The following is a 14,433-nucleotide window of genomic DNA, read 5'->3' on the forward strand; positions in this document are numbered from 1 at the left end:
TATCCATTCATTCACTTATTTATTTGCAGTTTGTCTTCTTTTGCACATTTGTTTTTCGTCAGTCTTTGTGTGCAGTCTTCCATTGATTATATTGTATTTATTTGTTTTCCTAAGAATGCCTGCACAAAAATGAATCTCAAGGTTATATATGGTGACATATATGTACTTTGATAATAAATTCACTTGTACTTTGAAATACACAAGTACAGGTATGCATAGGTGCATAGAAAAACTTTCTTGCAGCAGCATCATTGGCACCTAGCATTATAAAACCAGTATCATTAAAACATAAATTAAGCATAAATATACACAAAATCTTTTTATGTTCTTGTACATTTGAACTGCTATTATCAGACCAACAAAGTAGAACATAGAACATTGAACACAGAAAATCTACAGCACATTACAGGCCCTTCGGCCCACAATGTTGTGCCGACCATGTAACCTACTCTAGAAGCTGCCTAGAATTTCCCTAGCGCATAGCCCTCTATTTTTCTAAGCTCCATGTACTTATCTAACTCTCTTAAAAGACCCTATTGTATCCGTCACTACCACCTTTGCTGGTAGTGCATTGCACACAACCCCCACTCTCTGTGTGAAATACTTAACCTCCGACATCCCCTTTGTACCTACTTCCAAGCACCTTAAAACTATGCCCCCTTGTGTTAGCCATTTCAGCCCTGGTAAAAAAAAGCTCTGGCTATCCACATGATCAATGCCTCTCATCATCTTATACGCCTCTCATCCTCCGTCGTTCCAAGGAGAAAAGGCCAAGTTCACTCAACCTATTCTCATAAGGCATGCTCTCCAATCCAGGCAACATCCTTGTAAATCTCCTCTGCACTCTCTCTATAGTATCCACATCCTTCCTGTAGTGAGGTGACCAGAACTGAACACAGTCCTCCAAGTGGGGTCTAACTAAGATCTTATATAGCTATAACATTATCTCATGGCTTTTGAACTCAATCCCACGGTTGATGAAGGCCAACACACCATGCGTCTTCTTAACAAGACTGTTAATCTGCACAGCAGTTTTGAGTGTCTTAAAGACTCAGACCCCAATATCTCTCAGATCCTCCACACTGTAGTGAATCTTATCTTTAATATTCTATTCTTTCTTCAAATTTGAGCTGCCAAAAAGAACCACTTCACTTATCTAGGTTGAAATCCATCTGCCACTTCTCAGTCCAGTTTTGTATCCTATTGCTGTCCTGCTGTAACATCTGACAACCCTCCAGACTATCCACAATCCCCCAACTTTTATATCATCAGTAAACTTGCTAACCCACTCTTCTACTTCCTCATCCAGGGTATTTATAAAATTCACAAAGAAGGAGGGGTCCTAGGACAGATCTCTGCGGAACACCACTGGTCACCATCCTCCAAGAAAAAATATGAACCATCCACAACCACCCTTTGCCTTCTGTGATCAAGCCAATTCTAGATCCACAAAGCAATGTCTCCTTGGATCCCATGCTTCCTTACTTTCTAAATGAACTTTGCATGGGGAACCTTATCAAATGCCTTACTGAAATCCATATACACTATATCCGCAGCAATACCTTCATCAATATGTTTTGTTCCATTCTCAAAGAATTCAATCAGATTCATAAGGCATGACCTGCCCTTGACAAAGCCATGCTGACTATCCCTAATCAGATTACCTCTCTCCAAATACTCATAAATCCTGTCTCTCAGAATCTTCTCCAACAACTTACCCACTACTGAAGTAAGACTCACTGGCCTAAAATTTCTTGGGTTATCTCTATGCAGTATGCAGAATATGATGATTGTTGTATGAAAATATATCTGTAATGGTGAAGCCTTTATGAATTTATAACCTTCGTAAAATGTAGTGTGACAAAATAGAATATGTGAAATTCCAGTGTGGCTTGCTAATTTGGATGGGAGGGCTTATAGTCTGTGTATCTCTGCTTTATCAAGGTGTACGTTTTATAACGGGGCTGGTGTTTTTATGGCAGGAAAGTTTTGACGACAGAGGAAATCTGGGCACAGGCAGAGAAGCCTTGAAAGAACAAATGACAGGAACTAGAGATGTTTGCAGATGATGGAGGAATATCATTATGGAATGAAACAACCTAATTACCTTACTCTGTAAAAAGTATAACAGTGCTTTGTTATACGATTGAAGCTATTTTCCAGACGATAATATGTGGAATAGCTTCCCTTGTAAGTGAATAAGATGTGCTTATAATTTGATGCACTTTGAATTTGTTGTAGTTTGTTACTGTATATTAGAAGACCTAGCTGAACGGTAATGACAGTCAGCTCCAAACAAGAGTTTCAAGGAGAGTCTAATCTTCTGGCATATTGCTGTTGTTTTACAAGACATCAGTGGCATTGTCAGTAAATTTTGTTACAAAGAGGCCAAAAACAGCAACTGAATTTATAGCACAACTTCTTCATAAAGAGCCTTTCTGTGCACTGACTTCATTTCAAATGAATAGATTCCTGACATTTTAGAACATATGTTGGCAAACCTGGTTCAGAAACTTGGGTCTGAAGTTGAAGGTAGTCTACATCTTATGTAATATAAATGAACCCCTGGTTGCCTAGTTAATTTGCATAAAAATCTGAACATAATTCATGCATAGATACTTCAAAATCAAAAGCTAAGTATAAAAAGATTATGTTTTATCTGACAGCACTGACCTAAAATACTCAAATATTAAGTGTATATGTATGTTGAAACTTAATTTTCTAGCTTCCCTGATTGCTATGTCTGTAAAAGGCACTAAGTCTGGCTCTATAGTTCAGAAGGGAAGGGGGTAGAAGAAGAGAGAGGTAGTGATATGGGATTCCATAGTTAGGGGAGCAGACAGGAGATTCTGTGGAAATGAAAAAGACACTTAGATGGTATGTTGCTTCCCAGGTGCCAGGGCCGTGTCAGACCAGATCCACAGCATTTTTAAGGGTGAGGGTGAGCAGCTGTAAGTTGGCATAAGTATGAAAAGGGATGAGGTTCTAAAGGGAGAATATAGGCTGTCTGGTTGGAAACTGGAAAGCAGGACCTTTGGGGTAGTAATCTCTAGACTGCTGCCTGTGCCACTCACCTGTGAAGGCAAGAATAGGATGATTTGGCAGTTGAATGTGTGGCTAATGAATTGGTGCAGGGGGCAGGGTTTCAGATTTTTGGATCATTGGGATTTCCTTTAGGGAGGGTATGACCTGTACAAAAGGGATGGGTTACACGTGAACTCGAGGAGGGCCAATATCCTTGTGGGCATGTTTGCTAGAACTGTAGGGGAGGGTTTAACCTAGTTGGTTAGGAGGTTGGGTCAGAGGATGAAGCAGTTGGTGTAAAGGTAGATTCATCTTGTAGAGAGGCTGTGAGGAAGGATAGGCAGAGGACAGGGCATAATACTAGTAAATGGGATGGGTTGAAGTTTGGCTATGTTAATGCAAGACGTATCAGGAGCAAGCGTGATGAACTTAGTGCATGGTACATGGAGCTATGACATTGTGGCCTGTACACAGACGTGGCTGTCACAAAGGCAGGAATGGCTGCAGGATGTTCTGGAGTTGAGCTGTTTCAAAAGGGACAGGGAGGGGGTTAAAAAAGGTGCAGGAGTGGCAATGCTAATCAGGGATAGTATCAAAGCTACAGAGGGAAGGGTGCCATGGAGGGATTGACTATTGACTCAGTGTGGGTGGAAGTCAGAAGCAGGAAAGGAGCTACCAATCTACTGGGAATATTCTATAGATAACCTTGCTCCCCTTGCCCCCCCACAACAGCGATGGAAACATTGAAGTGCAGATTGAAGGTAGATTTTGAAAAGATGCAAAAAATGGATGTTATTTATTTATTTATTGAGATACAGAGCAGAACAGGCCCTTCCAGTCCTTCGAGCCACCTTGCCTAGCAATGCCCCGATTCAATTCCAGCCTACTCACGGGACGATTTACAATGACCAATTAACCTACCAACTGGTCGGTCTTTGGACTGTGGGAGGAAATCAGAACGCCTGGAGGAACCAAACACAGTCACAGAGGGAACATACAAACTCCTTACAGATGGTGTCAGGAAATGAGCCCAGGTCGCTGGTACTGTAAAGCATTGCGCTATTGTTGTTATGGGTGACTTCAACTTCCCTAATATCGACTGACACCTCTTTAGTGCAAAAGATTTAGATGGGGTGGAATTTGTTCGGTGTGTCCAGGAAGGATTCCTAACTAGAGGTGAAGCTATACTGGAGCTAGTACTAGACTATGAACCTCGTCAGGTGACAGATCTCCCGGTGAGTATGGTTTTCAGAGGCAGTGACCACAACTCTGTGTCTGTGACCTTTAGTACAGCCTTGAAGAGGGATAGGAAAAGATGCTATGGGAATGTATTTAATGGGGGGGGGGGGGGAATTATGACGCTATTAGGTAGGAACTTGGAAGAGTAAACAGGGAACAGATGTACTCCAGGAAATGCAGAACGGAAATGTGGAGATTGTTTAGAGAGTTTTTGCAAAGGGTTCCAGATAGTTTTGTCCCATTTAGGCAGTGAAAGGATGGTAGGGTGAAGAAACTATGCGAGGGAGGATAAGAATGATCTTAGAGTAGGTTAAGAGTTCGCACACATTGTGGGCCAAATGACCTGTACTGTGCTGTACTATCTGATGTCCTAAATCAAGTACGTATATTGGACGCGCGTCAAACTGTTTATAAGACAACTGTTTAGTGAACCACAAGAATAAACTGAATCCAGTACCTGGTTTATCTGCCAAAGATAATCGATGAAATTATTAATTGCTGAGAGAAGGCTGGAAAAAACCTGAGCATTGAAAGACGGGCACTGTCCAAGCACAATGAGAAGCTGAGCCACCATCTCCTGTTCCTGGAACTGAGCACAGAATACAGGAAAAACCTGAGTAACGCTCATTTAATTTGAAATGGATAAGATAAAAATACAGAAGAAAAACACATATTAACAAAATGTCAGAGTTTCACACCATTTTAATATATTGCTTGTCCGCAGACCTAATATTTCTGACTTTGACAGTTATAGATTTATTCCGGTAATTCATTTAGAGACTGTGATAACCAGAATACATTATTTCATAACAATACATTAGAGATTATGAAATAAATTTTGCAGCAGAGTAGTGACACTAATTTGAAATAAGTACACAAGAAAAATGGCAAAGGCGCAAGTTATGATGCACAGGAAATAATACAATTACAAAATCAGATGTCGTTCACTTTGGTGGCTGGAGATATCCTAAGGTTGTAAAAGCAGCTAAATAAATTTTAAATGAGTCATTTTTTCCCTATCACAAAATTTATAACAGTGCAATCTTTGATTGTCTGCCTTGCCATGTCAATGTAAATCAAACAATTTCTTCATTTGAACCTGTTAGGACAGTGTGTGCAAATCCACTCTCAAGTCTTCTCCTTCCTCCTTACAATAAGACCAGAAACTTGAGATATGATAAAACATTGTACTACATATACTGCTCCCACTTAATGGAGTTCTGTCCAAGGGCACCAATCTACTGTTCACACCTCAATATCCTGTATAACTTCTGATGAGAAGGGGAGGGAAGGGAAAAAAAGAACAAAGAACATTAGAAATAATTTTTTAAAAGGCATACCTTATTTGACCCTATCCATGACAGTAAAAACCACCTAGAGGATCTTTGGGGACTCCCTCCCCCTATTTGTGACATTTACTGGGAGTGTTGCAGAGAAAGGGCCCAAAGCAGATTTGAGGATCTCTTTGCCCCATTAGCATCAGAAAGGAAATACAGATGAATTAGGACTAGGGCTGCCAAACTGGGTAACAGCCTCTTCCCTCGGGCTGTAAGACTAATGAATACCCTGCCATGGCCGAGGTCTCGTTACTAGGACAGCGAGCTGTTTTCTGTTCATCTGTGCTGTGCTTTGAATGATATTTTATTAACTTATTTATAGTATAGTATATTGGTTTATGTGCCGTGTGTGATTTATGTTGTGTGGGTGCTCTGTGGTCTGTCGGAACATTGTTTCATTTGGTTGTATATATGTACAGTCAGGCGACAATAAACGAACTTGAACTTGCTTACTACTTATTTAGTACCTCTAACCTTAGATATCTAAAATTGTTTTGCAAAGTTTGAGTACAACACTCGGAAAAGTGTTAAGTGAATTAATTTTGGATTAGAGCTCAAGTTTAATTATCATTCAAACATATAAATGAATACAGCAAAATGAAACAGCATTTCTCCAGGGCCAAGGGCAAAACACAGTACCATTAGTCACACACAGCACAAAGCACATATAGCAATATATAGTTACAATAGCAGAAAAATAGTCACCCAAAATAAATAAGTAAATAAATTGTGTGTGTGTGTATATATATATATATATATATATATACACATATAAAAAATACAGACCAAGTCCCTGAGTGGCATGGCCTTTAATTGATGTGTGTGTGATGTTATCCTGGAGCTACGTTTCTGCAAAAATAAGCACGTGCAGTTCCTCATCATGCACTAGTGCACCCACAGATGAATGCAATCTAGCTTGTCTTCCACCGAGCAAGCACTGGAGAGCATCAGTGACTGGAGGGGCCAGCCCCCACCCAGCATGGATCCCAGTGCACCCACAGAGGTCTCTGCTCTCTCCAACACCGCATCCAGTGTCTTGTCTCCTGGGCGGATGCAACAGGTGACGCTGCGGCATGAGGGTCTGATCCGCGCAACAACCGAGGCAACATAGCTCCCGCTGCTGATCTCGCCAATGAACCAGTGAACCCGATGTGAAGCGCTCTACATTACCTATGTCCAACAGGGTCTTGCAATCACAATAAAAACATCCAAGACAATGGGCGTTGTGGAGCATGGAAGCTAAGGATTTGGTGATCGAGGAATTTTGGTAGAATCCAGGGGTTCCTAACCTTTTTTATGCCATGGAGCCTTACCATTAATTTAGGGGTCCATAAACCCCAGGTGGAAATGAAGGTATTTCCTCACAGCCAATGAGGGGCAGAGACAGGGTGAATGCCCTTATGTACTTTCCCAGGGGTGGGAAATCAAGAATTAGATGGTATAGGTTTAAGGTGAGGGGTTAACTTGATGGGCATCTTTTTTATACAAAGGGTAGCATGCCAGAAGATGTGGCTGAGGCAGGTAATCCAGCAACTTTCAAAAGTTAGACAAGTACATGGATTGGAAAAGTTGAGAAGGTTATGGGCCAAACACTGGCAAATGAGACTGACTTGGACTGGGCATCTTGGTCTGCTGAAGGGCATGTTTCCATGCTGTATAATTAAAAGGCAAGAATGGAGCTAGAGACTCCAAGTTATCAAATAAGTTACATACACAGAGAGCTAAAATAGTTCACTGTTTAATGATCTCTGCACTCCTTGTTAAGCTTCAGCTAATCAGTTCCTTTGGTTCATTCAGTTTCATCCGCAGTTTGTTAACATGCAAAATTCAATTTTACAAAATTCTGGATCCCAGGTAGATAAAGTTGAATATGCTCTAGGAAGAGGCAGACACAGTATAGGAGTGCTCTGCTAAGGTGGGCTTTTACTCCTGTATTCAATGCTGAATCAATGACATCTTAAAGGGTACAGTACTGAATGTGGTTAAGGTCTGGTGGGAAGGAGTGCAAATTGATAAGTGCAGTCATAATTGGGGACTGGATAGACGGAAGCACAAAGGCAATTCTGTTCGTGATATGCTACCTACTCCCAGGGTACAGGTGATCCCAGAGAAGACTTTAGTTACATTACGCAAGGGTAGGAGCCAAGAGTCACGATCCATGTAGAAACCAACATAAAGGTGATATTGGTTGAGATATATGTTTAAGGAACCAGCAAGGCTTCAGATCTCTGGACTACTCCCAGTGCCGTACTCCAATTAAATTAGAAACAGGAAGGCATGGCAAGTTAACATGTGCTAGAGGCATTGCATAGCCTCAGATTCCTGGGACACTGAGACCAGTTGCTTGGCAGAAAGGACGAGTAAAAATTTAATGGATTGCACCTGAATGAAGCTGGGATCTATAATCCTCACAGGCAGGTTAATCAGTGCACTGGATAGGGTTTAAACTGATTTCAGATTTTGCACTGGTTGTGGGTTGGGAGTGGTTGTGGAGGGAAACTGGAAAAGCTGTATTGATACTTGAACGTGACCAAATTTGAAACTGGTTTACCTGCACACATATTAAGACTGTAGTGGGGGGAGGGGTAAGAGAATTAGGATTTTGGCAGTGTTTGCATCATTGGGACCATGGACTTGGTGATCAGAGGACACTGGGGGGGGGGGCAAAGGGAGAATTAAATGTTATGGGATCTAGGTTTCCAAATAATATTGACATAACTGGAAGAAATCCCAGTCCACTGTTGCTTTCACAAGACCACACAGTCCCAGGTATGACAAACAACGATCATTCTCTGGGGATCTTTCGAACTGCCCTGCTGTAATCCAAAATTGTTATAGGGAATGATATTATCCTCTGCTCCTCTCCTGTGGAAACAAGACACATGAGTGACTCATTCCCAAAAGTGCCCAGTTGCATTTTTAGCACGATCTGGATGACTGGGAAATGGCTATTAGCAAGTTTCACTTGGTAGACCAAACACCAACTTGAGTTGCAAAATGCTGAAAAAACACATTTTTGCTAATGAATTTCTAATAAATAGGATTTGCATTCTTCAATCATGTTTACAACATAAAACTTGTTTTTTATAAATCCACACAAATCTTCTATTGTTAGGCAATCCCTCACCTCCAACCTCCTGACTCTCAATACAGGAGCCCCTCAGGGCTGCGTACTGAGTCCCCTCCTTTACTCCTTGTATACCCATGACTGTATCGCCAATCATAGCTCCAATCTGCTAATTAAATTTGCTGACAACACTACATTGATTGGCCTCATCTCAAACAATAATGAGGTGGCCTACAGGGAAGAAGTCATCTGACACAGTGGTGTCAAGAAAACAACCACTCCCTCAATGTCGCAAAAACAAAGGAGCTGGTTGTGAATTACAGGGAGAATGGAGATGGGCTAATTAACTCCTATTGACATCAATAGATCTGTGGTTGAGAGGGTAAACAGCTTCAATTTCCTCAGCATCCACATCACCAAGGACCTCACGTGGTCTGTACACACCAGCTGTGTGGTGAAAAAGGCACAACAGTGCCTCTTTCACCTCAGACAGTTGAGGAAGTTTGGTATGGGCCCCCAGATCCTTCTATAGGGGCACAATTGAGAGTATCCTGACTGGCTGCATCACTGCCTGGTACAGAAACTGTACCTCCCTCAATCGCAGGATTCTGCAGAGGATGGTGCGGACAGCCCAATGCATCTGTAGTTGGGAACTTCCCATGATTCAGGACAGGTGTGTAAAAAGGGCTCGTAAAATCATTGGGGACTCAAGCCATCTCAACCACAATCTATTCCAGCTGCTACCATCCGGGAAATGGTACCGCAAAATAAAAGCCAGGACCAACAAGCTCCGGGACAGCTTCTTCCACCAGGTCATCAGACTGATTAACTCACGATGATTTGAGTGTACTCTACATTACATTGACTGCTCTATTTATTGTAAATTACTATAAATTACTATGATTGCACATGGCACGTTTAGATGGAGACGTAATGTAAAGACTTTTACTCCTCATGTATGTGGAGGATGTAAGAAACAAAGTAAATTCAATTCAATTCAAAGCCTCTTTTCTACTTACTAAATCTGGAGGATGAAAGCCATTTGCTGGTTTATGACAATAGCCCATGATTTATGATTAACTGTTACTCTTCAGATTGTTCTGAGTGCTTTTGTATTTGATCAATCAAAACATTTGATGTGTGACTTCCTCAAGGGGATCAATTGCTTTGGGAGAGCATTTGAGTGATTTATAAAGTGCTGTCAGATGTTAAGTTGTAAATGGAAAACCTCCCTATGGTGTTATGAAGGGCAGAGAGAGATGAAAAGGATGTGCTTTTCTTCAAGCTGACAGGCTGCCTTGTTGAAACTGTGGGTTGCCTCTGACACCTGGTAGTGCAGAATGCTGTTCCTCCCATGACTAATTTTACCTCAAAAAAATGAAGCTCAAATTCACACCTGATGTTTCTTTTATACAATACGAAATAAAACCAAGTTTTAAAGTGCCATTTATATTTTTCTGCTTAGAATGGTATTCTCTGAGCTGAAAAATTTCCTTTTTGTTTGTACAAACTGATGGTTAGATAAAGTGTACTATAAGTTAATGCATATTGTAACAGATTTACTTTTTATTCTGTAAAGCAAACACAACATTTTGATTTCAAAGTATGACATAGTGGAGTCAATTGGACAATGGGTCACTGTGAGTCAGGGAATGTGTTTATGAATGTGGCAACAAAAATTTATACAGAGGGTATGATGTTTAGAAAAGGAGTAAGAAATTTTACCCGTTGAGCTTGTTCTGGCATTCAAAGAGATCACAGATAATGCATCATCCTGTCTGCATATGGCCCTTATCCCTCAACGTCAGTAGCTAACAATCACACGTTAAGGGCTTTGTAACAACAAAATTTATGGACAAAATTTTCAAACTTTTATCACCATTTATGTGCACATCCATAATGGAGTTTGAGTTTTCATCCAGGAACTGCCAGTAGTACGGTATTTTGAGTTATCACTGATTTTACACAGCTTCCTTCTTCAGCACCCTACCCGCAGAGGATGAGTGATGCCAAATTTAAGTGCAAGTGTTCCTCTCCTCAGTAGGGATCATCAAATCTTGATAAGTTCCAATACATCTCTTAAGCATTGATGATCATGCACTACTAATTTAAGGATTTCCAACTCCGACAGCCTGTCCACTGACATGCGTGGCTTGTTTGAAAGTTCTGTCAGAATTCCCCAACTGCAGGGGGCTCTTGGGCATTTAGATCAAGATACTTTTACAAATGACCAGAATTCACTGAAGTTGGAAAGGATGGCAAGAGTTATTCAGACCTCAGTTTTTAATTAAAAAGAGTTTACATATATAGGCATGGCACATTGGCATAGCACTATTACAGTGCCAGCAACCTAGGTTCAATTCCGCCACTGTCTGTAAGGAATTTGTACGTTCTCCCCATGACTGTGTTGGTTTCCTTCAGGTGTTCTGGTTTCCTCCCACGTTCCAAAGGCAGACAGGTCAGTAGGTTAATCAGATGTAACTGGGTGATGTGGGCTCACTGGGTCAGAATGGCCTATTACTGTGTTCTATCTCTAAATAAATAAATGCACCTCTTACTTTCAGCTTTCTTTCTCGTCTGGGAACTGATAATATTTCTGCTGTTGCTTTTCTTTAGGTTAACCAAGGCCACATACTTGTTTCTTAACATGGAAACCAAAACTGAAGTTCTGCCTCTTAAGTATGAGATTAAGAAAGGACCAGCAATATAGTGGAAAACAGTGATGCGGAAGTGGAGAGCCTCTGGTTCTCTCTGATAGTGGAATCCCTATTGTACAGGCAGTCCCCAAGTTACGAACGTCCTACTTACGAACAACTCGTACTTACGAACGGCCTGCCATGAAGCCTAATATATTAAAAATACGTCGGCTCGAAGAAGGAGAACACCGTCTGCCATTTTAAGTTGGATCACGTTGCCATTAACACTGTGTTGAGTGTGTAACTTTGTATTTGGCTTAAATTTTTCTTAGCAAGATTCACCCTGACCCTGCTGTTCCAGTCAGCACCACCCCTACTTGTCCCATTTAACCAGTCTTAGTGCGGGTGGACTTTAGGACCTGGGGGAGCTCAGGATCAACTACCCGTGGCTGCTGCTGAATCCGCAGTGTTTCGGAAAAACGATCACGAATGAAAATAAGTGGAAATAATAAAGCAATCGGAAAGAGGTGAAACGCCATTGGTCATTGGAAAAGCGTTAGGCTACAGTCATTCAACGATTGGAACAATTTTAAAGGATAAAGTGAGAATAATGGAGCATGTGAAAGGCCCTGCCCTGATGAAAGCTACAATTATTACTAAGCAACGCAGTGAATTATTGAAATACATACATTTCTTAAGTGTTTTATATGTATAGAAAGGCAAAATATATACTATATACTACGACAAACGTTTGACAAACTGACACTAAATAATACCCGATGTACCTGTTCCGACTTATGTACAAATCCAACTTAAAGATGCACTCAGGAACGGAACTCGTTCGTAACCCAGGGACTGCCTGTATATTGTGTAGCATAACATTGTCTCTATTACTTCAACTTGATTCAGTGGGCACTAGCAGTAACAAAAATTGTGAGGAAATTGTACATTGCGAATAGCCAGATCAGTAGCTGCCCATGGCACAGTTCATTCTTTAATAACCTTCACTCTACAAATGCTTGTCTCTTGATTTGAGTTTGTGCACTTAGGGACAAAATTAGATACAAGACTGCCTGCAGTAAAACATGGCCAGTGCAGTGGTGTATGAAACTTTGACAGATACTTGTATTGATACATCAAGTTCAGGAATAGCTGCAACCAGTGTCTTTCTTGCCTGGCATAAAAATTCAGTTTTCATTGTACACCTGTGCTTCTATGTCAATCATAATCCTGCAGTAAACTGATAGCTTAGTTGTAGAGGATTTAGTTACAAGGCAGGCTATCCTATTAGTAGAGGGAAAGGAAAACTAAAACAGATCTCAGCAACATTGTTCTTATGTGCTTATTTTCTCTATATTTTCTCCCAATTTACATCTTGTCCATTGCCTATTGCCACTTTTTTTTCTCCAGCTAATTTTTGAACGATACGTTGCATTTTGTTTTTACCTTTTTAATGCTTTGTGAATTCATGCCAGAATCTCCAGAGCCCCAATCAAACAATAATGAGAAACTGTGCAAATTGAGAGCTTCAGAATTATTGTGGAGGAGCCTTGAGTGACCATGAAGTCAAACAGTGGACAGCTACAAATATGGGACAGCACAGTGGTGCAGAGAGTGATGGGTGCGTGGAATGCACAGTCAGGGGCAGTGGGACAAGCAGGTACAGTAGGGACATTTCAGAGACTCTTGGATAAGGATATGTACTAAAGGAAAATGAAGGGTGATGCGGAGGGTGGGATTAGATTGATTTTAGGACCTGCGCTGTGCTACACTATTCTACGAGGGGTGATTGATAAGTGTGTGGCCTAAGGCAGAAGGAGTCAATTTTAGAAAACCTAGCACATTTATTTTTCAACATAGTCCCGTCCTACATTTACACTCTTAGTCCAACGGTCTACAGATCCCTTCTTTGTAGAAGTCGGTGTCTTGGACCTCCAGAAGTGGTCCACAGCAGGGGTGATTGTTAAGTTTGTGGCCTAGGGTAGAAGGAGATGAGTTACTAACTTCAAACTTTCTGCATAATCAATGAGTTGAACTGCATGTGCATGTAATGAGAGCTGTATAACTCATCTCCTGCTACCTTAGGCCATGAACTTATCAATCACCACACGCTGTGGACCAAGATGCCAACTTCTACAAAGAAGGGATCCGTATGCTCCACGACCACTGGACTATGTTGAAAAATAAATGTGCTAGGTTTTCTAAAATTCACTCCTTCTAACCTTAGGCCACAAACTTATCAATCACCCCTCGTATGTTCTATACAGTACATTATTAATGTACATGCTACACAAAATGCTTAATCTAAAAGTTGGGTAAAGAATATGAAAAGAATCCATCCAATGAACTTCCTTAAATCTGCATGTCACTGAAGGCTGAACTTTAAACTATAAATAAATGCCGGACTACACTGTATTGCACTGAAATATCTTAAAGCACTTCACATAAACCACAGGCATGCTAAATAAAAGATTGCACAAACCTCAGGGAGTTAGGAAGTGAGTTACTGATTCAGTTAGTCTTTTGCTATTCTTAGTAACTCTTAGAGTTCTTCTTTACCTTATTTATCAATGATATCATGTAACGCATACAAAATACTGGAGGAGCTCAGCAGGCCAGACAGCATTGATGGAAAAAGGTATAGTCGATGTTTCAGGCAGAAACCCTTCGGCAAGACTGAAGGAATGGATAGCAGGAATGATATCATGTGTCCTCTTTTGTCCCTCCTACAGTCCTTCCAGGTGAAATGATATCGGTGAGACTCAACACAGATTGGGGGAACATTTTGTACAGTACCTTCGCTCTGTTCACTGAAAATGGCAGGATTCTTTATTTCAATTCATCTTCCCATTCCTATTCTGTCATGTCTGTCTATGGCATCTTCTTCTTGTTCAGCACTTTACTTCTTCCACCTTCATCTCCCCTCCTCCATCCACCTTCCCCCTCACCTGGTCCCACAATTCCTGCCAGCGTGCATTCCTTTTACTCCCCCCTTCCTTTCTAGTCCTGATAAAGGGTCTCACCTTGAAACATCACCTGTTTATTCTCCTCCATAGATGCTACCTGACTTGCTAATTATCTCCAGAATTTTGTGGGTATTGCTTAAGATTTCCAACATCTGCTGAATCTC

General features: G+C 41.0%; 1 protein-coding gene across 1 annotated transcript in view; it reads right to left on the reverse strand.

Moving 5' to 3' along the window:
• The window catches only part of mei4 (meiosis-specific, MEI4 homolog (S. cerevisiae)), a 246,496-nt gene that overhangs the window by 94,683 nt on the left and 137,380 nt on the right, over window positions 1-14,433 (reverse strand). The window contains exon 4 of the mRNA XM_073051723.1: window positions 4,721-4,852. Within this exon, the coding sequence (XP_072907824.1) occupies window positions 4,721-4,852 (132 nt within the window). The remainder of the gene's footprint in view (window positions 1-4,720; window positions 4,853-14,433) is intronic.

Source organism: Hemitrygon akajei, chromosome 7 (genome assembly GCF_048418815.1).
Source record: "Hemitrygon akajei chromosome 7, sHemAka1.3, whole genome shotgun sequence".
NCBI classification, from domain to species: domain Eukaryota; kingdom Metazoa; phylum Chordata; class Chondrichthyes; order Myliobatiformes; family Dasyatidae; genus Hemitrygon; species Hemitrygon akajei.